A 22,287-nucleotide genomic window follows, 5' to 3' on the forward strand; every position below is an offset into this window, starting at 1 on the left:
CTGTAACAGAGTGAAAAGAGGAGCCTGTTGTTTTTACAATTAGGTACACATGAACGTTTCCACTTTCTCTTTGAAGGAAAATCATGTTGTGAAGCACAATATTCTGATCGTAGTTCAAATTTCACTTTTAATTTACTGCTTCACAAAGAAACCAACTCATGCTGTGACCACTGAGACAGATCCAGATAATACTGCTGCTCAGCATCAATGCATACTCTGGATAATAGAGCGAGACCTATGAGAGCCACACGATGTTCTTGTAAAATTATAAACTCCTCAGCTTGTAAAAACTGACTTTTTTCCTGCATCTTTCCTTCATGCGTATATTTAATGGCTGCCAGATGTATCCAGTCCATTGGGGATACTTTGAAACATTTGATGTACTGTATTAAATCACATCTTCATTAATACTTTTAAAAATGATTACTTTGATTCTTCAAATCTCAAATTTAAGGGTAAAGGGGCTCAAATGATTATCTGACTTGGCATCAGACAGAAGAGCTTCATGAATAAAAAATACTTTTGCTCAGCTTGATATAAGGATTTGGTGATGATGAGTTGCAGGGAAAAAAAAGTTACTAATTAAAAATAAACAAGGAGGTGCTGCTTCTTTGGCTACCAAGATAAACCTCCGCCCTGTCCAGGTTTTTGCTCACAAAACTCTAATTTACAAATCCATCACACTGGAGCTGCTGCCTTCAAACATCAAGAGTTATTGGTTATAAATTTACACCTTGGGAACACTTCGGATTTCACATTCTCTCTGAAGAGGCAGACTGACGAAACTACCAAATGCTGATGCGTGTTTATTGCCAACTTCGAAGTCGGAGTTGTGTGAGCGTGTCTAGCAGAGAACAGCACCGAGATCAGGGTTTTGGGACTGGGACAGATGAATACAAGCGACACCTCTTAGGAAATAATTATCTCTCGCTCATCCTCCCCCCCATGCCATCCTGTGGGAGATCCGGTCATGACGGCTGCCAGTTTGCTCCACGGTTTTCCATAACCTGAGGCTTTGTTTTCTCCCACTGGGAGACAAAGTGTTGACGGAGCTCCTAAATATTCACAACAATGTTTTTTTTTTTTAAATCTGCAAATTCTAATTATAAGGGACGTAGTTTGATAATGTAAAAATGTAAAAAAGAAAAAAAGTAATTAACTTAAGCTCAACCCTTGTGCTAGCCTATGGGTCATAGGATAGCAAAGGTGTTATCCCTACAAAGGTGGATAAAGGTGGAAAGATTTCATGTAATCCATGGACACCAGTGAAGATCACAAATCATTGAAGAATAAAGTTCAGAGCACTGTCTAGTGGGTCTAGATGACCCAACTCCCAATGTCAAAGTGCCTGATAGCACAAGTATCTGATCAAGGACAGAAGGTTATGAAACGTTTTCTGCTCCTCAGAAAACGTTTAGCTTTAGGATTGCATTATGGCCCTGGGATGTTCCGCAGTGAAGGAACCGGGAGAACAGGCAGGCTTTAAAGACCCACTCCGGTCATTTTTGAGTTATTTCAGAAGTGTTCCCGGTTACCTTTTAATTATGATAATGCTCTTCTGAGCCAAAATTTGAGAACCTCTGTTGTTTTCTTGGACAAAATTTCTGTAGAGCGGCAGGAGTTTATCTGAAATTCACCTGCCTACACACCAGGCATGTGATGCACAATAAATAACTTGGGTTCTTGAACTATGATATAGTGTTCACATTGGACTGCTGTTACCCAATACTGGCACATGTCACTACTCAAAGCACTTATAGTTAGGGATGGGTACCGTGCCCCGGTACTGAACCAGCCCCGGGGCCACATTGTTCAAGACCGCAGTATCGTTAAGATCTGACCTGAACGGTTCTGCTATCGGTAATGGAGAAGTTACTTTTTCTTTTCTTTTATGTGTCCCACAAGTGTTATCTGCAATATTTAACTCACCAAGTCAGTCAATTTTCCGTTAATTAATGATGATATTAATTTCAGTATTCTCGTTGAAGCGGGGGGCGGGGCTGTTGTTCAGACAGCACGCGCCGCGCGCGCACACACACAAGACAAGGCAGCGCAACACAGTCAGTGGCGATCTCGTAGGGGACACGTGAGCGCCCTAGACTAAGAACACCCTTTTCTGCGTAAAATTAATGAAGTTTGCATCAAGGAGCCCCTACCATGCTGTCACCTTGCTGCTACGATGACCGCATGTTGCGCTGTTTGTGTAGAACACGCTGGGGCGGCGTGTTCTACACAAAACAAACAGGTAGAGAGGCGGGGCTTAAATTCACCGCCTATGATTCCAGACCCGTGACAAACTATCAGCTGCTTCCTAATACTTTTTTTTCAACTTTATTGAACAAAGTATTAACATACAAAATACTTCCTAATACTTAATAATAATTAATGACTAATGATATTTGTCATCCGTAAAATTAATATAAATTATTGGGTTTACTGGATTTAAACAAAAATAAATAAATAGAAAGGAGTCTGTATCAAAGTGAATTTGTTTCCATCATCTCACTCAATCCTAACTCTGGTGTTTGACAGACAGAAAAGTCTATTCAAGGTTTTGGAAAATGGACAAAAGATCAAAGGAAACATCACGCTCAGAAAGAATAAAAATAATTAGATTAAATAAATATCCTGTCTGGAACATTCTCATGTATAAAGTAAAATTTTTTGTAAAAAAAAAAAAGTGTTGTTGCATAATGAGGAAATAAAACACTTTATGTTCTTAATTTGTTATTTATTTATTTTTCGTCCTCAAAAAGTATCGATAAGAGTACCGTTAAAATACCGGATCGATAAGCAGTATCGATAAGAGTAGCAGTACCGTTAAAACCTTAACGATACCCATCCATACTTATAGTTGATGCAAATGTTGAAGCGGTGCAAATCTCCACTCTTTTTCTTTTACAGCTCTATGTCAAACCGAGTTAACTTTCAATTTGCCCAAAATGTGCCTATATGTGCGTTTACTTAGACTTTTCATTGGAAGTGGTCACTAGCACAAACGTTTTCCAGGCCTAGGGGAGAACGTAGCATTGGTTTTGGGTTAGCTTGGAGAAACACCACACCTATTCCCTTCACTGTTGCTGAGAACTCTCTGTAAACATGCTCTCCCACTAGCTTAGAGCCACTCATACCCCCAATCTAACTTTACCAGTCCAAGCAAAGGAGCGAGCAGTATTGGAGCTATCCAGCCGCATTCCAGCTCAGACGAAGGAAACATAGTCGTACATGGATCTATTTGTCTGCAAGGATGCATCTGGATACGTATTTTCTATTTCACAAATAACAACTTTTTTAACAGCATTTTTTTCATCTAATCTTAATTCACAGCTATTTGAATGAGGAAATACTCAAAAATGCAATTTAGAAATACTCAAAAATAGAATTTTGAGCTTAATCTTCTTTATAAATGTCCTCCATCATCAGAAAAAGTCCACAAGAACAAATTGAAAACACCAATAGCACAATTGTCAATAGTGTCAGTGTTCATAACCAAGTTTTTTAGCTGTTTTTCACAACACAATTTTTGTTTGATCCACAAATTAATCAAATGAAATATTTTTACCAGCTGATGTCAGTTTTACCTGCAGCAACATTTTTATATATTTAAGAAAACAGCACATTTCTGCACATTCTTATGGCAGACTATGACAAGGATACACTTGACAAAAGAGTTTGTGAATTTTAAATCATCATATGTATTTATTCAAATAAACACCTTCTCTTGGCCACTTGTCTCCTGTGCATTGGTATATAGTAATATTGCAGTTTATACTCTGTATATTATTTAGCTCTCAACTGAAACCCGGGGCTGGAGGCATAAATGAAGCAAACAAAGTCATGCATCTTTTCTTGCATGCAAACTGGTGCATTAAGAACAAATCTGCATTTAAAAGTGTGTGGTCATATTTTGTTTTTTTCTTTCTCTTTCATTTGTTCTTCAGTTTGCTTTTTCTGTTTGTTTGTGTTGATTAGTTCAGATGTGATACGAGAAAATGAAAGGACAGGAGATCCCATTAAAACTACGGTTATATATAATTAAGTGGAAATTACCTTTACATTTTTGAACACAAGCTAATGATGATGCATAATGTTGAAAAAACACCTGTCAGCTTAAAACATTTTTGAAAGTTTAGAACATTTTTGAAATTTAAAAAGTTTAAAAATTGAAATACAGCTATTAAAATTATTTTTGTTACAAAATTTGAAAAATGTTTGTCTTTTTTTTTTTTTACTCTACCTTTTTGTTTTAACCTCTGTTTTTAGTGTTGAATTTGTTATGATTTGTTTGATTCATTCTGTATTTTTTCTTGGGGTTCTGTGAAGGCTGACTGTGATTCTGCCCATTCAGCTGTGGATCCTGTCGAGCATTAACATTAATATATGTCTGCACTTTGCTGATTAGCCAATTGTATTTAAGGAAATCTCTATTTCTTCAGTGAGGCCTTGTCTTGTGCAAGATCCCTTGATTTATCTGAAGGGTCATTATTGGTGCGTGTCTTTTCCGTACTATTGTTAGTGAATATTTTGTTAAAAAAAAAAAAAAAAAAAAACTTGGAACTTTATTCGATCTTTGCTGGTGGTTCTTCCCTGTATCTGGCCTTACCTGACTGTGATGGAATTGTTTGGTAGTGTTCCTTCATTTGGTATATTGCTGTTTTTGTATTCTTTCCTCACAACTAGCTTTTAAGAACTCTGTGAGGAGAGAAAAAACGCCCCAAAGCAGGAATCATCATCATCAAAATCTTCTGGAAATTTTTATTTGCCGATTCCTAAAACTCTCCAGCCCTTCTTTGATCGACCTCTTTATTGATGTCACCGTGTTGGTCATCATTTGTTTTTGCAAGTAGAACAGTAAAAAATTGCAGTTTAACTTTTGCACATTAATGCAAAATGCACCAAAATCTGCCAAGTGGCGTTCTGCATCCACAATATAAACTATGCATTTACCAAAAATAATTCATCTGCATGCCAGCACAACTTTTTATGTGTCATGCATGCTAACCTATGTGTTTTCTCTGAAAGCCTGTTTATACACAGCCCACAAAGTTGCAGTTTGATACCAATGGACACGATTCACCTGATATAACTTTTTCAGATACATGTGCGTTAAAAGGCTTCTTTATCTTACAAATCAATTCAGAAACGGCCATTAAAAACATTTCACAACCTCTAATGGAGAGGATAACGTCATGCTAATTCCAATTAAATGTTTTGTGAGAATAGTAGACGTTCAGATGAATAAGACTTTCATTTGTATGGATTTCTTTAAAAAAAAGGCAATGAAATGTTTTCTTCTGTCATCAAAGTGAGATACGCTCTGTCAAACCAATGACTAAAAGAAAAACAACTCTTTATGTTTCTGCTCTAACCTTGAATGTAAAAGCACCATTCAGTTTTGTAATTCAATTTCTGCAAAGGATGAGCTCTTGGCATGAAAAACATTCCTATGCCTGTGTCCATTCATCTTTTTTAACAATGCTGCTTATTTTCTGTTCCATAACATGAAAATAAGACTTTGATCATTTGGTGTTACTTTTCAAAATTATGAAATTATTCTTTAATGCCTATGAATAATATGAGAAGTGAGCATGTATTTTTAGTAGAATCAGTCATAAATAAATAGGGCAACCACTACATCAACAAATCAGTCAGACTAAGACAGGCTGATGTTCCGCTTTGCTCCTTTCTTCAGCAGACAACAGGAAGAAAGTGTAATTCCAAGATAAGTGTTTTTACTGTTTTTCTTCGTGTGCTTTATCTTCTCTTTGACAGGACTCGCTGGCTATGCTGGCGCCTGTAAAAACGGATGACTTCATCCTCTGGTGCATCGAGGTTCTTGGAACTCATCGCTTAGTGTGAGACACAGCAGAAGAAAACATGAAAGAAGAGCTGACAGAGAGAAATGACACTGTGCCCACTAATACAAAAAAAAAGTAAACATATGTTTGTCCTTAGCTAATTTGAGTATTTTTTCCCCCAAATTTATAACGCAGAGCAAGAAAAATTATCCATAATTCCTAAACACACACAGTTTTGTACGGAATTTAGCACTCAAATTTCGGACATTCTTTATTGCAGTTTATATTTGTACACTTGTATATACTGATTTATTTATTTAATATTATATTTCGTTGTTCTTTGCTATTCTTGCACTGAAATCTAACAACGCCACAAAATTGTAAGCATGTCCATTTGTGACTTCAGTTTTTAGAATAAGCTGTTCCTGTGCTTCTTAAAATCAGATATTATGTTGCTGTGGTTACTTTAACCCTTGTGCTATCCTAGGCACTTTAACATTGGGAGTTGGGTCATCTAGACCCACTAGACAGTGCTCTGAACCTTTTTTCTTCAATGATTTGTGATCTTCACAGGTGTCCATGGATTACATGAAATCTTTCCACCTTAATGCACCTTTGTCATGGTAGGAATAACACGTCAAAATTAGGGTGGGGTCATCTAAGATAGCACAAGGGTTAAAAAACAAAAAAAGAGCAAATCCACAGGTCCTTGAAACACCAAAGGCTGTAGTTCCTCAAAAGACCTCTTGAAGCTGGTGGCAGAAGAGAGCAATTTCTTTCTGGCACTCCAATACAGCAGAAATTAGAGCTCTTACAAAGTCAAAATAAATTAATTAAATAAATTAATAAATTCAACATTTGTCTTTAAAGACACACTCCAATGAAATGTGTGATTTTTCAATTTTTAACATGTTTTTGTGCCATTTTTGTCGTGATGGAGGACATGTATAAAGAACATTAAGATTAAAATAGCATTTCCTAGTATTTATTTGAATTTAAAAAAGATTTAAAAACGCTATTTTAAAAAATAGTTTATTTGTGATGTAGAAAATATGCCGGGGGGAGGGGGCACAAGCTCCATTCTGATGCATCCACTCATAGACACATAGATCCATGTACTTCTTTGCTGTCTTCTTCTGACGTCACATCAGAACTGTACGACTGGATGGCTCCAATATTGCTCGCCATTTTTGTTGAACCTGTAATCTCACACCGGGGAGGGGAAGGGGGGGCGAGGTTGCCCCGCACCAACAGTCCCACCCACAAGTTGCAGAAACGAGGTCTTAGGAAACAACAGAGGTTTGTTGACTTTGACTAAAATGATGATAACATTTGATCATCTGATCATAATCAAGAAACCACTGGGAAAAAAAGATCGAGAGATGATCAGAGAACTTTTAAAAAGAGAAAAACGAATCAATATTAGCTAAAAGAGAAAAATAAAAGTCTTTTCAATGAAAAATAATTTCAATAAAGATGCAAAGTTATCACAAATTAAAAGTGGCAAAAAAATAACATTAAAAAAGAACAACATTGAAGGACATGCAAATATAAATATTCCAAAACTGGTTAAAAATGATGATCGGACTGTAAAGATCTGGATTGCACAGTGTCATTCAGACGATTTGGTTTGCCTGAAAGCATTTTTTTTAATGCAGATTTTCATAAAAGAATGGAGAAATTCAAGGATTACTTCCTTGATTGTCTCTTGTTTCTATGGGAACACAGACAATATCGGAAAAATCCTTGGAGACCTGATTGACAACGCTGAGGACCTCTCCACTGCAACCTCACAATATCGCATCCAAAAGTACTTTTTGTGTTCTCTGCCTTTTGATGTCTGTATGACATAAGGAAACTCTTGTCACCAAGAAAGTTTTTGTGTCATTGTCAATACAAGATTTTACCACGACATGCATTTTTATTCATGTTTTTGTCAAAGATTGGGTGGATTTCATGCTCCAGTGAGCTTAACAGAACTGCATGAATTAAAGTGGTATGGCCGGAGTCTTCTGGTTCATGCAGTTGCTTTGGGTCAACAAAACCAAAACCACGTGCTGAATTTGTAGAAAAAACTTGCATTTACTGTATATTTGGGATATGTGACTATAGTCTTAGTGAATATAAGCTTTGCAAAGCAATTTCTCCTTTTCCTGAACACTGTTTCTGTGTGCACAAACTCATAACACCATGGAGTGGTAACCTCCATAAAAAAAAATCTCATCAACCAGCATGTTTCCTCCATGACCTCCATCTCCATGTACAGAAACACATTTGCATCTTTCTGTCCTCTTGTCTGGAGAACTTCAAGGTGAAAAGATGCATTACAGTAATTTGTTTTTTTAGACGGTTAAGGATGTGAGCTATTTTTGTTGACATGTATGGTCAAAACACCTGTAAATGAGCATTTGGGCTCGCTAAGGTCACCAGTCCTGTGCTTCAGATCAGACAAAGTTCTGGTCCAATAAGGCCGTAGATGACTTTAAAATCAATACAGGATTTTTTTCCATCTCTTTATTTTTAATTGTGTCGGACATTCCCATCAGTGAAGTATTATTAGTTAAGCTATAATAAACTGCGATAAAAGAAGACCTTGGCGCATCCCAGAATCCTCCAATGGACACGACACGAGCATATGCACAGGAGCCAATCAATGTGCACAACCCCACCAACCGGTATCTGCAAGTCGTTTGCTTATTTTGGATCATTTTGTAAATCAGACATCTTGCCTGTGACAATATTAGAAAATGACCCCTTCAGGAGGCGTTGAGCTTTTTAACTAAACCCCTTGTATTCAAAGAACTCCACTATTTACCTTTTTTATTTTTATTTTATTTTTTTTTACTTCTGGCTCAAAGCTTAGAATCGGCTTGATGGGTCAAGTATGAGTGCACATACTTATGCCTTCATGTACAAGGACAAAGCATAAAGAAGTGTGTGTGTGTGTGGGGGGGAAATTCTCAAATGTGGTTTCGTATTCAATGGGGTCAAGGTTACAACTTGATCGGAAGAAGCTGTCTTGTGGCGGGTGCTTTTGGCGTACAGAACTCTGAAAGGCCAGCCAAAGGGGAGGAGCCTAAAATTAGGGGAGTGCAAGATTTTAGTATTTTAGCTACCTAACCCTTGGACTGGTACAGGGCTGGGATGGAGGGAAGGTTGAGATCTATAATAGTGGCTAAGTGGAGGAGAGTTTGACCTGAGATTGGACGTTCATGGTCAACTCAAACCAAAGACTCCAAAAATGGACTTCCTGCTGGACACTAAGCATTAAGGGGTTGGATTGGGTGGTTAAACCACAAAATGGTTTCCTAGCGCGAGCTCACTGCTCCCCCAGGGGATGGGTGAAATGCGGAGAACAGATTTCACACACCAAGATGTGTGACAACTAATGGGAACCTAACTTTAACATAAATCCTCTTTGCAGACCTGATGGTTCTCTGCAGTCTGTCCCTGTCGTAGTGATGGTTGTGGTCTGGACTGGCTGGATTCATAAGAAAATTATTTTTTTTACTTGTAAAACCCAGAATAATAAAGAATCCATTGAAGAAAAACCCACAGTTGGCTTGTTTGAGCACTAAAATGGACCAAAAATAACAAAAACAGAATAATAGTCAAATTTTCTGTATTTTATTAAAAGAGCTGCAAGTTTACAAAACAAAGTCTTTAAAAAAAAACTATAACTATGACCTACTTATAACTATTACTAAAGACTACATAGACTTAAATGATTTAGTCTATTGATTAACAGTGTGTGTGTTAAGGACAGCCAGGTTGACAAGATAATGTGATCGCAATGCTGCTGGAGTGGCATTCTGACCTCGTTAGCTCTGATGTGTGCTACAGAGGCCACAACTCTTCCTCGTCTTCCTCACGGGCAGCCCTTCTCATTCACACAGCACAATCTGACTCATTAGAGAGGCCCCACCCGACATGAAAAGGCAGGCCGGCCGCTTAGAAGTGACACGGGCGAGCTCATCTTTCAGAGAAAAACGGGGAGAATGAGGGGCCAAATGATCTGAATGCCCTTGACAGAACAAGAGGATAAAGGAGGAGACGTCGTAGAGTTACTGGTGTGAAAAACCTTGGAGCTGGAGTCCGTTTCAAAACATTTTTTCACATTTAGAGCGATAAAAAAAACAAAAAACAGAAAATATCCAATATTTTTAACCCCAACAGCATGGAGTAAGTATAAATAGAAATACTTTGATCGTCCCTAAGACAGAAATTGTGCCAATAACAGCTCAAAAGAAGTGTTTGGTTTGTGTGTAGAAAGCAGCTGGGCTCAAAACTGCTGCACAAAACATTCTTTCATCTCTCTTAACAGCATATTCAGACTTGCATTTCACCACCTTAATATTTACTCATTTGAAGAAAAAAAAAGAAGAAATCAAAGGTGCATGCATGAACGTTCTAGATCAAAAGGAGTTGCAAGAGCAATATTTTTGGTGCTGAATCTTCATTAAAAACAAATGGAAAAACTGAGGGGCGCTTCACGTTAGTCATCAGTTCACGTAGTGATGGGGGGGAGAACTGCGCGCTGGTGCAGCTGAGGGCCCATCAGGAGCCTCCTCTTTAGAGGTGTCGGCTGAATCATCTGCAGGTGTCAAAGTGAAGTAGCTGCTGTGCTGAAATTTCAGCACCTCGTTGCCCCAGCTTGTCCATCCAGGCTGCAGACTGCGGGCGAACAGCTCCAAGCACTCTGCTCCAGGCCTAATATATGGCTTTAATACCTCTGTAAAGAGAAGGTGTGGGACAAAAGTCAGAACACGGTCGGCACGCTGGAGGGCCTCTGGTGTTCGTATACTGCTGCAAAACAGTTTCACTGAGCGAACACATCCAGAGTTTGCTTTTATTCTTAAAAAAACAGCCTCAATCTTTAATTTTTTAATCTCCAATGAAAATTGTGTTTTTAATGTGTTCTTGTGGCATTTTTCTGATGATAAAGGAAATATGAAGAGAGAATAAGGCTTCAAATTGCATTTATGACATTTTCGTTATTCAAATCGTCATAAATCGGGAGCAGACAAAAAATGCCCTTTGTAAAAACTACAGTTGGCGCCATTCAGATGTAGCCACTTTTTTTTCCTCATCTGAGCTGGAATCTGGATCAGAACTCTACAGGTGGATAGCTGCAATGTTGCTTGCATTTTTTGTTGCATTGCACCAGCAATGTTCGGTTGGGGTTGTCATGGTCTGGAAGCTAGTGGGAAACTAAAGGAATAATGGGAAGACCGTGCCAACAGCCTCGCCCACAACTCAGAGGCAAAACTCCTGCCGCTCTGCAGAAACTATGTCCCAAAATCGACAGATATTCCTTAATTTAGGCTAAAAACGACAATCATTATAAAAGACCACTGCAAATGCTTTAAAAAGATGGGAGTGGGACATTTAAAGCATGTTTCTGTGCTAAACCGGATCACAGGAGTCATAATTTTCAGAAAATAAAGTAACAAAAATGCAGTTTAGTTTATTCTTTTCTGACCACATCTGCCTCAAAGATATGTTTTCTTCTTCTTTTAAAATGTCATATAAAGCGCTAAAATTAAATATACTTTATTTTTAAAACATAGCTAAGCAAAGTGATGGACAAGCATGTAGATGACCTAAACTTAAAACATCAAAGATTATCTTATAAACATCAGTGGAACTTCACCAAGTGTCCCTGTGTTTTGCAAAAATGTTGGGAAATAATATTAGAAGGAAAAAATGCCCCACAATCGTATGCTGCAGCTTTGAAGTCCCATCTTTTGATCAATTTTAAAAATTTTCCCAGGGGTCTTTTCATTCTAATATTGCCATTTTAGCCAAAATCCCCCCATATCTGTGTCATTTTCTAGGACATAGTTTTTGCAGAGCGGCAGTAGTTCCATTGAAATTTACCTCTGAGTGGGTGGGACCGTTGGTGGGGACCCCCCCCTTCCCATCACCTATAGCTGTTTAATCAAAGTATCACTCTGAAACATTCAGAAACATAAAAAAGTCAAAGTTATTAATAAAAAATGTTATTAAATAAACAATGTCATTCCACAAATTTCATCCAATTTTTGAATTTTTCCAGCTTTTTTCGACTTTCTTTGGTTCTTCACTGGCATTAGAAGAAAACCGCCTCATTAATGTTATCAAGCTCTTTGCCTGTTTCTCTGTAATGAGAGGTCGGCGTTGGCTCCTGCCCAGCTCCTTCACACCACAGATCTTTATCTGCAGAGACTTGCAGTGACCTTGTCTCTATAAGTTCTAATATTGCAGAAGAGGCACACCTGACAGATGCGTTTCACTTCCTCTGCCCCTCTGACACTCCGCTCAGGCAGCACTCTTGGAGGTAATGAGCTCTAACGTCTGATCTGAAAACTGATCTAACTCCACGCCAGGCTTCACAAACTTCTGCTTTTTTTTTTTCTGTACGCCATAGAGACAGAACCTTGGGGTGGAAAGGCCAAATACGCAGTCCTGTAGCTAACCCATCTTCAAACGATGACTTAGATCTCAAGATGAAAAGCCAGTTAAAGCCTAATTGCTCTCTTTGCCTTGGTATGAGCCAAACCTCTGCCATTAAAACCCAGTGAAAGGCGTCACTTCGGGATTATCTTTGCACCGAAAACTTGCTGGTGATATTTAACAATTAAGAGAATCAAACAAGCTTTATCTCTCCTTCCTCATATTTTTCTCATGTAAATAGGTTTTCTTTGTTATTGCAGAAAAGCTTATTTTTCACTGATTAACGCAGTCAAAGGATGCAGTTTCCATCCACAAAATCTCTCAAAGTCCCACTCCGATCATCTTTTGATCTGTTTTCAGAAGCGTTCCCAGTGGTCGTTCAATTATAATTGTGTTGTTTTTAGCCAAAATCAAAAAACCATCGGTCGTTTTCTAGGACATAGTTTCTGCAGAGCGGCAAAAGCTCATTCGAAATTTGCCTCTGAGTTGTGGGTGGGACTGTTGGCAAGGAGCAACCCCCATCCCACTTCCCCTCCCCGTCGCTGAGAGCTCTCCATTTACATTCTTTCCAGTTTCTATAAATCCTTCCTACCCGTGAAAATTTCCTACCAGCACTCACTGCGCATGTCAGTTTTAGCAGGCTGCCTATAAATCTGTGCCAACTCTTCGATCTTGTGTTTACTATGCCGTTTTTTGCCGTTTTTGTGGCTTTAGGTTACACTTAATTAAATGCTTAATGCTACACTTGTCAACTTAGCACTGAATTTTTAGGCTAGATCACTAAGTTGTTTTCACACTGCGTCTTAACTCTAGGACACATCCGTGTCCGTGAATCTGTCCGCCTGTAAGTGCAGCAAGGAATATAAAGTCACGTGTAAGTAAATTCATATTCTGCGCCGCACTTCTTTTGGAAAGACCTTGCAGATTTTGAAACCTTCATCGCATGGACAGGGAGGCACTCTAGGCACGGATCTGTCACAGATCTGGATTATTTTGTTTCATTTCCTAGACTGATGCCACTTCTCCAAATAGCTCACCCCTGCACATCACATACTACGACCAGCTGGCCAGATGACAGCTCAGACGAGGAAAACGAAGACCAACATGGATCTAGTCGTCTACAGGTGGATCCATTGGAATGGAGCTTCTGCCCCGCCACGCGTAATTTCTATGTCACAAATCCTTTTTAAGCTGCATATTTACATCTGGGCCTGAAGCTTAATTTTCTTCATTTATGTTCTCCATCTTCCGAAAAATGCCACAATGACATGTTAAAAACACCAAAAACAACATTTTCATCGGTGTGGGTGTCTCAGTAAGAGAGGGTTAACATTTGCATGTTTGACCTTACAGAAAGCCATGAGCCCAGATGACTGAGTACTACAACTAGATCCATCAGACCAAACCGCCTCAGCAGGGCATCGTTTGGTTCAATCATCACTTTAGGACTTTAAAGTGGGAGGTGCGTGACCTTGTTGAGCAGCCACAGCGCCAAAGTCTGTCCAATTCACAGCTGGACAGTTGTGTCACCTGTCGGTTCTCAAATATGTGCCACTACTTTCCACTCTGCCAAAGGGATGCGTGTTAAAAAAAGAAAATCTGAAAGAGGTTTTCCAGAAGAATTTAGTTTATTGCATTGATCTCAAATTCAAAGTTTGGAAAATGTCCTATTTCCTTGAAGAGGAAAGTAAATCTGATTTTTCTTGAATGTGTGCGTCATAAAGACGATTCTCCCTCCATTAAAAGCTGTTTACGGAACTGCTTCCATTTACTGCGGCTTTGTGGGCATCTTTCTCCTCGAAGCTCCTGTGTGTTTCCAAAGAAAGCTTTATAATGTTCATCTTCCCTAAAGGAACATCACACAGTCAGAGACGGATGCAGTCTATTTCTGTCACTCACGGGAAGATATTGGCTTGTGGCTCTTAAGTTCTCTCAGCAGAAAAGACCAACAGAGAGCTGGATTTGTGGGTGAGATGCTTGTGCCACGAGACACCTCCTCAGCCTGTATTTACAGCAGTGTGTGCAGGCTTCAGCTGAAAAAGTTTCAGAACAATCTTAGGGTATGCTTTAATAAATGTATATGCCTAAAAAAGCTATTTTTATTGGATTGAGACTGTTATAAAATGCAAAGAAGGGTAACTATTGTGTGTCTTTGAATTTACAGGAAAAGTAGGAGGAGCAGATGGAAATTTAATGTATTCAATCAAGTTAAGGGAAGAATTCTCATTTAACTCTTATAACCTGGACCTTTTGTGCACACTTAAAAAAAACATGTAAGAAATCCTTTATGTTAAAAAAATATTTAAAATTAACAAAAATAATCAGCCAGTGGAGTAACAGCATTTTTATTTTAACAAAAAAAAAAAAAAGATAATTTTTTCTATTGAGAAACTTCCTTGATTAGATTATTTTCTTGCAAGACCAAAAATAAGACGTTTTTTCTTGTCGTTTTACTTTCTTAACATTTAGTTTTTGCAGTGCATGTTTTTGGACTGTGGGACGAACCTGGAGAAAACCCACGCAGGGATGGGGAGAACATGCAAACTCCACACGGAGAGGACTCAGCCGGATTTCAAATCCCAACCTACTCTTTATTTATAGCCCATAAATAAATATATGTGACGCACAATTTCTGTTGTGGGTGTCTAGTGTCTTCCTTTAGCGTGTCTGATTAGCAGACTGATAATCTTGATACACAAATGTTGCAAAAGGGAAACAAATGCACAGCAAAAATGTGATATGTGTAAGAACTGCATGTGTGAAAATATGTATTGTTATGATTAGAAGTGATTATAAGGTCAAGAAGATAGTATCCTGTTCTTTTATTCATTTTCTAATCAATTTATGAATTTTATTTTTTCTCAATATATTTATGTATTTTCCTTCTTATTATCTTTTTTTCCATCTATTTAAATAAATGCTTAAAATAAAGTAATCAATCAAAAAGATATTTTCTTATCTGTTCATCTAAACACTTGTTGATCACATAAAATGTTCTAGCTCCGCCCCTGATGAGTTTTTATGTAAACTACTCCATTGTAGCTAAACAGTGATATCAGACTGAAAAACAAAGACTTAATAAAACTGAATTTAAAAGGTTGTAAACTAAACACCAGAAAAGAAAAATCTTTATAGGAGATGATGAACCTAGAAAAAACTTTAATGGAGTGATGCGGATGCAAATGTGACAGAAAATAACATGAAAAATTATTTGATTTGTCCTCTACAGTTTTATGAATACAATAATGCACTTTAATCGCTGTTGACAGTCCAAATCTCCAACAAGCAGGTTTAGGAGGCAAATCTAATTTAACGAGACCTTGATTACAACAAACATCGCACTCATAATTAACAACTGACTCGTGTTCCCTCTTCAAAAAGCTTAAAACACTTTTTCCTCTGCTGCTTGACCATCTGGCAAGATTGTATCTGCTATGGAGCAACGCTGCATCGTTCCTCGCCATGGCAACCAAGGATGCCAGTGACAGGAGCTCCATCTGAGAGAGAAACAAGTGTTTCTGCACTGTGGCCTCCACGTCTTCGTGCCACCAAAGTTGCGATGAGAAAAAATAAACTCTTCTCAAAACAGGGATGATATAAGGCTCGGGATTTCTGTTGATTAAATTCTGACTGGTAGGTGTGAAATCATGGGAAATAATTCACTAAATCAAGCTGTATAAGCTTTGGTGATCAGAGTCCAGCTCTCTGAATGTGTCGCTGTGTCACAGTTAGGACACATTTAATCAGTGCAGCTTTTTCCTTTTCCCGCAAACCATTTTGAACTCTGATAATCTAAAATAATTTAAATCTGAAAAAAAAAAAACATTTCAGCCCTAAAATTTGCAAAAGAAAACTTCCTAGAGTTGTTCGTAAACGTGCTGAGAGGCTTTGCTCTGCACAAACAATCACACATGGAGACTAAACACAATCTGTTTGCTAATCTTCTTAATCTCTATGGTATCACAGCTCCATAGGGGCATCATTATAATTTAAATCAATGTATTAAAACGATATCCAGTTATTTCTTTTTTTCTGGGCTGCTGAAAGCAGCACCAGCAAACAACGGCCATGTTTCTTTCTTCAGACTACACAATAAATCGTGCTCCCCTGAGAGGGGCCGGATGACGTCAAGCTTTCCTTATTCACAATCGCTGCATATTCATTGCTGATGGTCCTAAGTTGATCCGGTAAAGCAAGCTGACGAGCCCAGAATGGTCATAAAAGTTTAACTTATGTTGAAGAAAATAAAAAAGAAACCTATTCCTGCATAATTTGCGTTTGAAAACTTAACTTTTTTTTTTCAATTGTGAAACCTATAAGACTGAACACCCTGCTAACGTGTTAAGTAATGTTAACATTTTCATTTTGCAAAGCTAAACACCTCAACAATGGAGCCATAACTCCTCAATGTAATGTACCAAATAACAATCAGTTATGCTGCAGCACTGCCATCTAGTGGCCGAGTAAGGGACTGCACTTACCTGAGAGTGAGGGCTTGTGGGAGTGTAGAGCTGAGGGGACGCTGACGATCAAGCGGCTGTCTTCTAGGAGAACTTCTTTCATCTCTGAGGTGCTGAAACAAGAACAAAAGTGATCTGAATATATCTCACTTCACACACAAAGTTGTTGAAAAATGTCCTTCCCAAAACAAGTTGAAAAATATAGAATATCCAAACAGAAAGTTCACTTGTTATTAGTAAAAAAAAAAACTCTGACAGTGGAAGTAGTACAATTTCTCTTGGTAAGAGTTCTAAAAATAAGCTTTGATCTTCTGCCTTTTAAAACCAAATTAAATCTCAAAATTAGCTATAAACACTCGTATTTTGGTGAATTGTTATTGGCAAGACTGTCTCTTGCCTAAAAAATAGTTTTATTACCTCAAAGTAGGTATATTTAAACATTTTTAGACTACAACTATTTTAGAATTACACATTTAAAGATGAATTTGTCTTAAGAATTAAATTAAATGCAAATGTATGTCCGTCTTTCCTGTTGTTGTTAAATACATTCATACTTGTGTTAGGAGTCACATATAACATTTTGGTTTCTTTTAATCAAACAAAATCAGTCATCATGACAAATAAAATTTCTGCTTTTAATTCTTATGTAAAATAAAACAACTTGGTTTAGTCAAAATTTTACTTAATAATCTTTTGATCTATTGTAAAAGCGTTCCCATTTTAAAAATGCTGTTTTTAGGCTAAAACAAAAAACTTGTCGTTTTCTAGGACATCATTTCTGCAGAGCGGCAGCAGTGCATTAGAAATGTATCTGTTAGTTGTGGGCAGGACTGTTGGCACGAGGAACCCCACCTCCTTCCCATCATCCATCTGTTTACACGCTCTCCCAATAGCTTACAGCCCCTCTCAATCCAACAGCAGAGCTGCACCAAAAACGGTGAGCAGTATTGGAGCTATACAGATGTACAGTTTTGATCCAGATTCCAGCTCAGACGAGGAAAACAAAGACGTGCACGGATCTATTTGTCTGCAAGTGGATGCATCAGAATGGAGCGGAGCAGGGAGCTTGTGGCCCCGCCCAGCGTATTTTCTACATCACAAATTCCATCATTTTTTAGACGTCATTTTTTTTGTCTGCACCTGATTCACAATGATTTGAATGAAGAATTACCCAGAAATGCCTATTTAAGCTTAATTTTCTTAATAAATACACCGGTAAATAAATATTTCAAGATTTATTGTCCTAAAACAAGTCATTACAACTGTTACTGGTAACTTAGTTTTGTCTCATATCTTATTTGATCTAGAAAATGGAGGAAAATACTTGGTGGGATTTTGTGGTCTTCTACCTCGGGGGAGCAGAGGGGTGATATCGGCCCAGCACCAGCGTCTCATACGGCTTCTTGTGCTGTGAGTCGAGCGGAAACACAAACTGACCCAAAGTGGTGACCTGAGAAACAGGAAACAAACAGAATGAGTTGAAGTGACCCGAGGCATGACGATCCTGAATTCCACACTAGGTGAAATCTCCTGTACCTTGACCCAGAACCATTTCGCCACGACCTGCACATTCCAGTATGGATACAGCTCATCGCACACAAAGCGAAGGTGGCTGGGCCTGTTTGTCACCCAGGTGACTACCAAGCAGTTTGGAGATGTAAATTGGGGAATGGGGAGCCGCTTCAGCTGGGATGAAGGCAAAGAACCGTATCTGGGTTGAAAAAATATTAATCCAATCAGCCTTTTTTTTGCCGTTCACTTATATACTTTATGAAACCAGGTAAACCTCCTGAGGCAGACAAAAATGTTACTTCTTCTAATGATTGACTTTTTGATTTTGGGTGAAAATGGCCTTTTAAAAGACCATCGGGAACGCTTTGAAAATACATCAAAAGATGATTGCAGTAGAACTTTAAGAGATTTCTTAATTATCTCTTCAATGGATCTTCATCTCTGTCTGCTTTTCTCACTTACAAGTTCCTTTAGCCACTTTAATTTTTATCTTTTCCTTTTTTTTTCTTTTTACCTGAAAGTAAATTCTTCTTAAAAAAAATCTTCAGCTCACCTTCGGCTCCTCTTCACTGACTTGTTTTCCCAAGGTGGATCCATGACAATCAGGTCAAATTTCTTTTCATCTGAAAAATAAAAAACACAAACATGTTTAGTGGAATCATTACAAACTGGTTCCTAAACCATTAACAGTCAAATTCTAAGGGAATTCATCTTTTTTGTATCTTATGCTTCATAATCACTCACAGTCGATGAGCGGCTTCATTCTCGTGAAATCGGAGAGCAGGAAGGCTGTGTGAGGCGGGATCACGTACTCCTGCCCCATCAGTGGGACCACTGCACCACAGTCCGAGTTGTGCTCTGTCACTTGGGTGAACAGGTCAATGTTTGGGGTACAGCTGCCGTCTGTGATGAGGAGCTGAGGGTGCTCCTTGAGCTCTTCATCGTCCACCGGTGGAAGCTCTTTAGCCATCTCACACAGAGCGGCAAGGCCGCACTCTGGGGCCGGAAGAGCCTCCTTTTCCGCATCTGCGTCTCCATTCAAGTAACCGCGGGATTGGGCAGAAGCCACTAAAGACTTGGTTCCTTCCAGGATTACAGACCTGACCTGCATCACACACACAGATTTGCGTCATGATATGTATTAAAAGTCCTAATTACACCATAGATATTCTATGTAAGTGCAAGGTTAGACTAAAACATTGAAAAATGTGAAGAAAGTAGTGTAATAGTGTGTTGGCTGAGATTTGAATGACACACATGTTATGTGTTTTGCCAAAAAACATTAATATCATACATTTTCTGAACTTAAATACAACTTAAATTTAAAGGAAGCAGCTTCTTCTTCACATGTTAACATCTCCTGTTTGTCTGGTAGATAGATATGTGTTGACTTTTACTAAGAAGGTCCTTCATGGGGTCAATTCAGGATTAGCTTAAGGTGAATGAAAAACCAGATTGTAAAAAACTTTTAAAAAATTACTATAGACATTTTGAAAACAGCTGACTCCAAGAACCATTCTTCACATCAATATTTTTTGACTGTAGACTATTCTACTTTTGGGTTTGAGTGGAGAAAAAGCAATCTTTGATTTGACAGAATGAAATTCCTTTAGAGACTTGAACTTACTCTCTGGTGGAAGGCCTGGGAATCGACTTCTCCCTGGTTGAGTTCACTGCGTTTGCGCTTCCTTTTCTAAAAGACATCATGAATAAAAATCAAACAAAATAGGACATATTAAAACTAAATTTGTGCATAAAAACCTTTGAAAAATATATAAAATAAATGTATCAGCATATCTGCAGGTTCAATCTGTCTAAATTGAATGATTTTGGTGTCTGCATGTCATCCTGTGAGTTTCTCAAAAATAAATGTTGCGCCATAGAAATTCTCTTTTATGATGACTAAAATACTTATAAGTTCATTCTAAAAGAATCTGGTCAACAAACCATCTTTTTACAAGAATCAAGATGACTTCAAAATCTCTTCAAGTTTATTTGAAAATGCAAATTGAGCCTGTTGTTGCTTGCAATAAAACAATGTTGCTCCAGCTTTAAATACTGTCTGCTATTTGTTAAAATAGATTTGCAAATAAATGTCCCTCCTATCGCCAACTCAACTCATCTGCTAAATCCCCCAGAAATTGTTCACAGCAGGAGCTTTAATTTTGAAAAACCAAAACAGGCTTGCAGATATTTGAGTAGTTGCAGCAATGCAAATCATCAGCTTTGAAGAAAAACAGCAATTCTGATTAGCACAAAAATAAATATCAGTGGCTGTTTCTTCAACTTGAAGTGTACTTTTCAAGCTTCAACTAAGAACAGAATAACACATGTAACAGAAATGTCACCCCCACTGTGAGCTTTTTCATAAAATCCTGTTTAATTTAAGCAAAGCAATCATCCTCAATCATAGGTCAATAATAAATGACTGATTCACACTGACCTGATCTAATAGAAATGTTTGCGAAAAAAGCTGCAAAAAATATTTTTTCCCAAAAGAAAGACGACATTGTTTTACGTAATTCAATTTGTTATAATTAATTTGTGCTTTTCACATAGTGTGGATGTATAAACAGTGTTTAAATATTGTGTTAAATGTTTTTTTTACAGAATTTGTATAGATTATATATGTAAATCTGTTGATTTTAGGGGAAACTGTGTTGTTTCATTGCACAATTGGCTGATTTAGTTACAGTGAGTAACATGTCCTTATATGGACCCTTCCGGTGTGACTGTGCTCTCAAACTGTTTACAACATTCAAATTAATGAAACGAGAAGCTAAATGCAGTTTCTGCAGCAGAATTACCTTCGATTTTTTATCTGTTGCTTGCAAAACATCCGCTTTTCCTCCAGCTAAGGCAGCAGTGGGGCTTTGGCAGTAATAGCTCTTTGATGTTTGGAAATATTGTCTTTTAAAACTACACTTCAGCAGGCTCGAGCCACCTTTTCCTATCCGGACGCACCGCTGATAGCTTCCGTTGATTAGCGGGAGCGCGTCCAGAACCCATCCGGAGCTGTTCTGAAACACCACCGACATGAAGATTACCTTTGGACCACCCACAATTACGATGCCGTTCAAATCGGAACAGAAACATTTGCGAAATAAATCGTTGGATTTGCGAGAAACAAAACTGAAAGCTAACCGCCGGGCGCGAGAGTAACAAAACACGATTGTCCTTCCCTGCTACCCGTAGATCCGCTATGGTGTTGAAGAGATGCGCGGCGCACCAGCGCGCAGATGGGAACACTAACTGATCTGTTTATAACAAACGGTGTCGAAAACAGTTTTGGTAGCAGTAATTTAAGTCTTTTTTGGGAGAATGCACCGCATCCCGGCGGGGGCTGCAGCCGCTGCTGCCCTCCTGAAAGGAGGAAGACCCAACAAGCGGATCCTTGTTTACGACTGCCGCGATGAAGAAGATGTGGCGAGTAAAGTTCTGGAAACCAGGGGTTTGGACTTCCATGGGTTCCTCCAAATCCTCCACAAGGTAGTGTGGGCATGCATTTTTATTGTACTTTTATTTTTAAATATCTTTTAGCATTCTGTGTTTCTTAAAAAAAAAAAATAGAATTCAAAAACTTTTTCGAGACTAAATCTATCGGGTCTAATGTATCGGGTCAGCCAAGCAGGCCAATACATTAAAAAAAAAACAAACAAGACAAATACAATTAATCAATTGAACATACAGAAAAAGTGCTAAATATGATGTAGGATGAAATGTTGGTCCAAGATTTTAGATGACTAAGGGGAGGGACGGACAGGAACATTCCATTATCGCACTATCACCTAAAAACCTGTTCAAAAACCGCTGGACCTGGACTGCTCAAACCTGTATTAAATTATGCATTAGATACTAAAGAACACATTAAACACAGTTTATGATTTGTGAAACCTTCCTCTGACTTGTGAAAATGTGAAATATGAGGATTTTTTATCGCATTTTACGCACTGAGTCCACCTAAGTTCGGTAAAGTTAGAAAGATATTCACAGATTCGGACTTCCGGCCTCAATAACTCTTCCAATAAACGTTCAAATGTGCCAGCAAGTATCTAATTCCTTTTGTATTAACCCAGAGAGTG

At 38.2% G+C, this 22,287-nt stretch overlaps 2 protein-coding genes and 1 long non-coding RNA gene across 11 annotated transcripts in view; 2 read left to right on the forward strand and 1 right to left on the reverse strand.

Annotated features, from left to right (window-relative positions):
* Positions 1-21,243, reverse strand: part of mettl4 (methyltransferase 4, N6-adenosine) — a 216,692-nt gene extending 195,449 nt beyond the window's left edge. Inside the window, exons 1-8 of one of the 8 annotated variants that reach the window (XM_004081132.3) lie at positions 21,013-21,243; positions 19,833-19,898; positions 18,950-19,310; positions 18,759-18,828; positions 18,230-18,404; positions 18,043-18,143; positions 16,715-16,806; positions 9,404-10,530 (exon numbers count right to left, since the gene is read on the reverse strand). In XM_004081132.3, the coding sequence (XP_004081180.1) occupies positions 10,301-10,530; positions 16,715-16,806; positions 18,043-18,143; positions 18,230-18,404; positions 18,759-18,828; positions 18,950-19,310; positions 19,833-19,898; positions 21,013-21,243 (1,326 nt within the window). In that variant the 3' untranslated portion in view covers positions 9,404-10,300. Of the gene's footprint in view, positions 1-9,403; positions 10,531-11,683; positions 11,753-15,598; positions 15,731-16,714; positions 16,807-18,042; positions 18,144-18,229; positions 18,405-18,758; positions 18,829-18,949; positions 19,317-19,832; positions 19,899-21,012 lie in introns of those variants that run through there. The other 7 variants (XM_011489018.4, XM_078938205.1, XM_078938206.1 and 4 more) reach the window with 7 other exon arrangements.
* On the forward strand, positions 14,156-14,445 carry LOC144988110 (uncharacterized). The gene is made up of 2 exons (XR_013651907.1): positions 14,156-14,293; positions 14,398-14,445. It is a non-coding gene; the product is annotated as an uncharacterized LOC144988110 (long non-coding RNA).
* Positions 21,244-21,526: 283 nt separating the features above from the next.
* Positions 21,527-22,287, forward strand: part of smchd1 (structural maintenance of chromosomes flexible hinge domain containing 1) — a 33,271-nt gene continuing 32,510 nt past the window's right edge. For both annotated transcript variants that reach the window (XM_078938203.1, XM_023950115.2), the window contains exon 1: positions 21,527-21,694. In XM_078938203.1, coding sequence (XP_078794329.1) covers positions 21,527-21,694 — 168 coding nt within the window. The remainder of the gene's footprint in view (positions 21,695-22,287) is intronic.

This window comes from Oryzias latipes, chromosome 20 (assembly GCF_053564925.1).
Source record: "Oryzias latipes strain Hd-rR chromosome 20, Olatipes_Hd-rR_3.1".
Lineage (NCBI taxonomy): Eukaryota > Metazoa > Chordata > Actinopteri > Beloniformes > Adrianichthyidae > Oryzias > Oryzias latipes.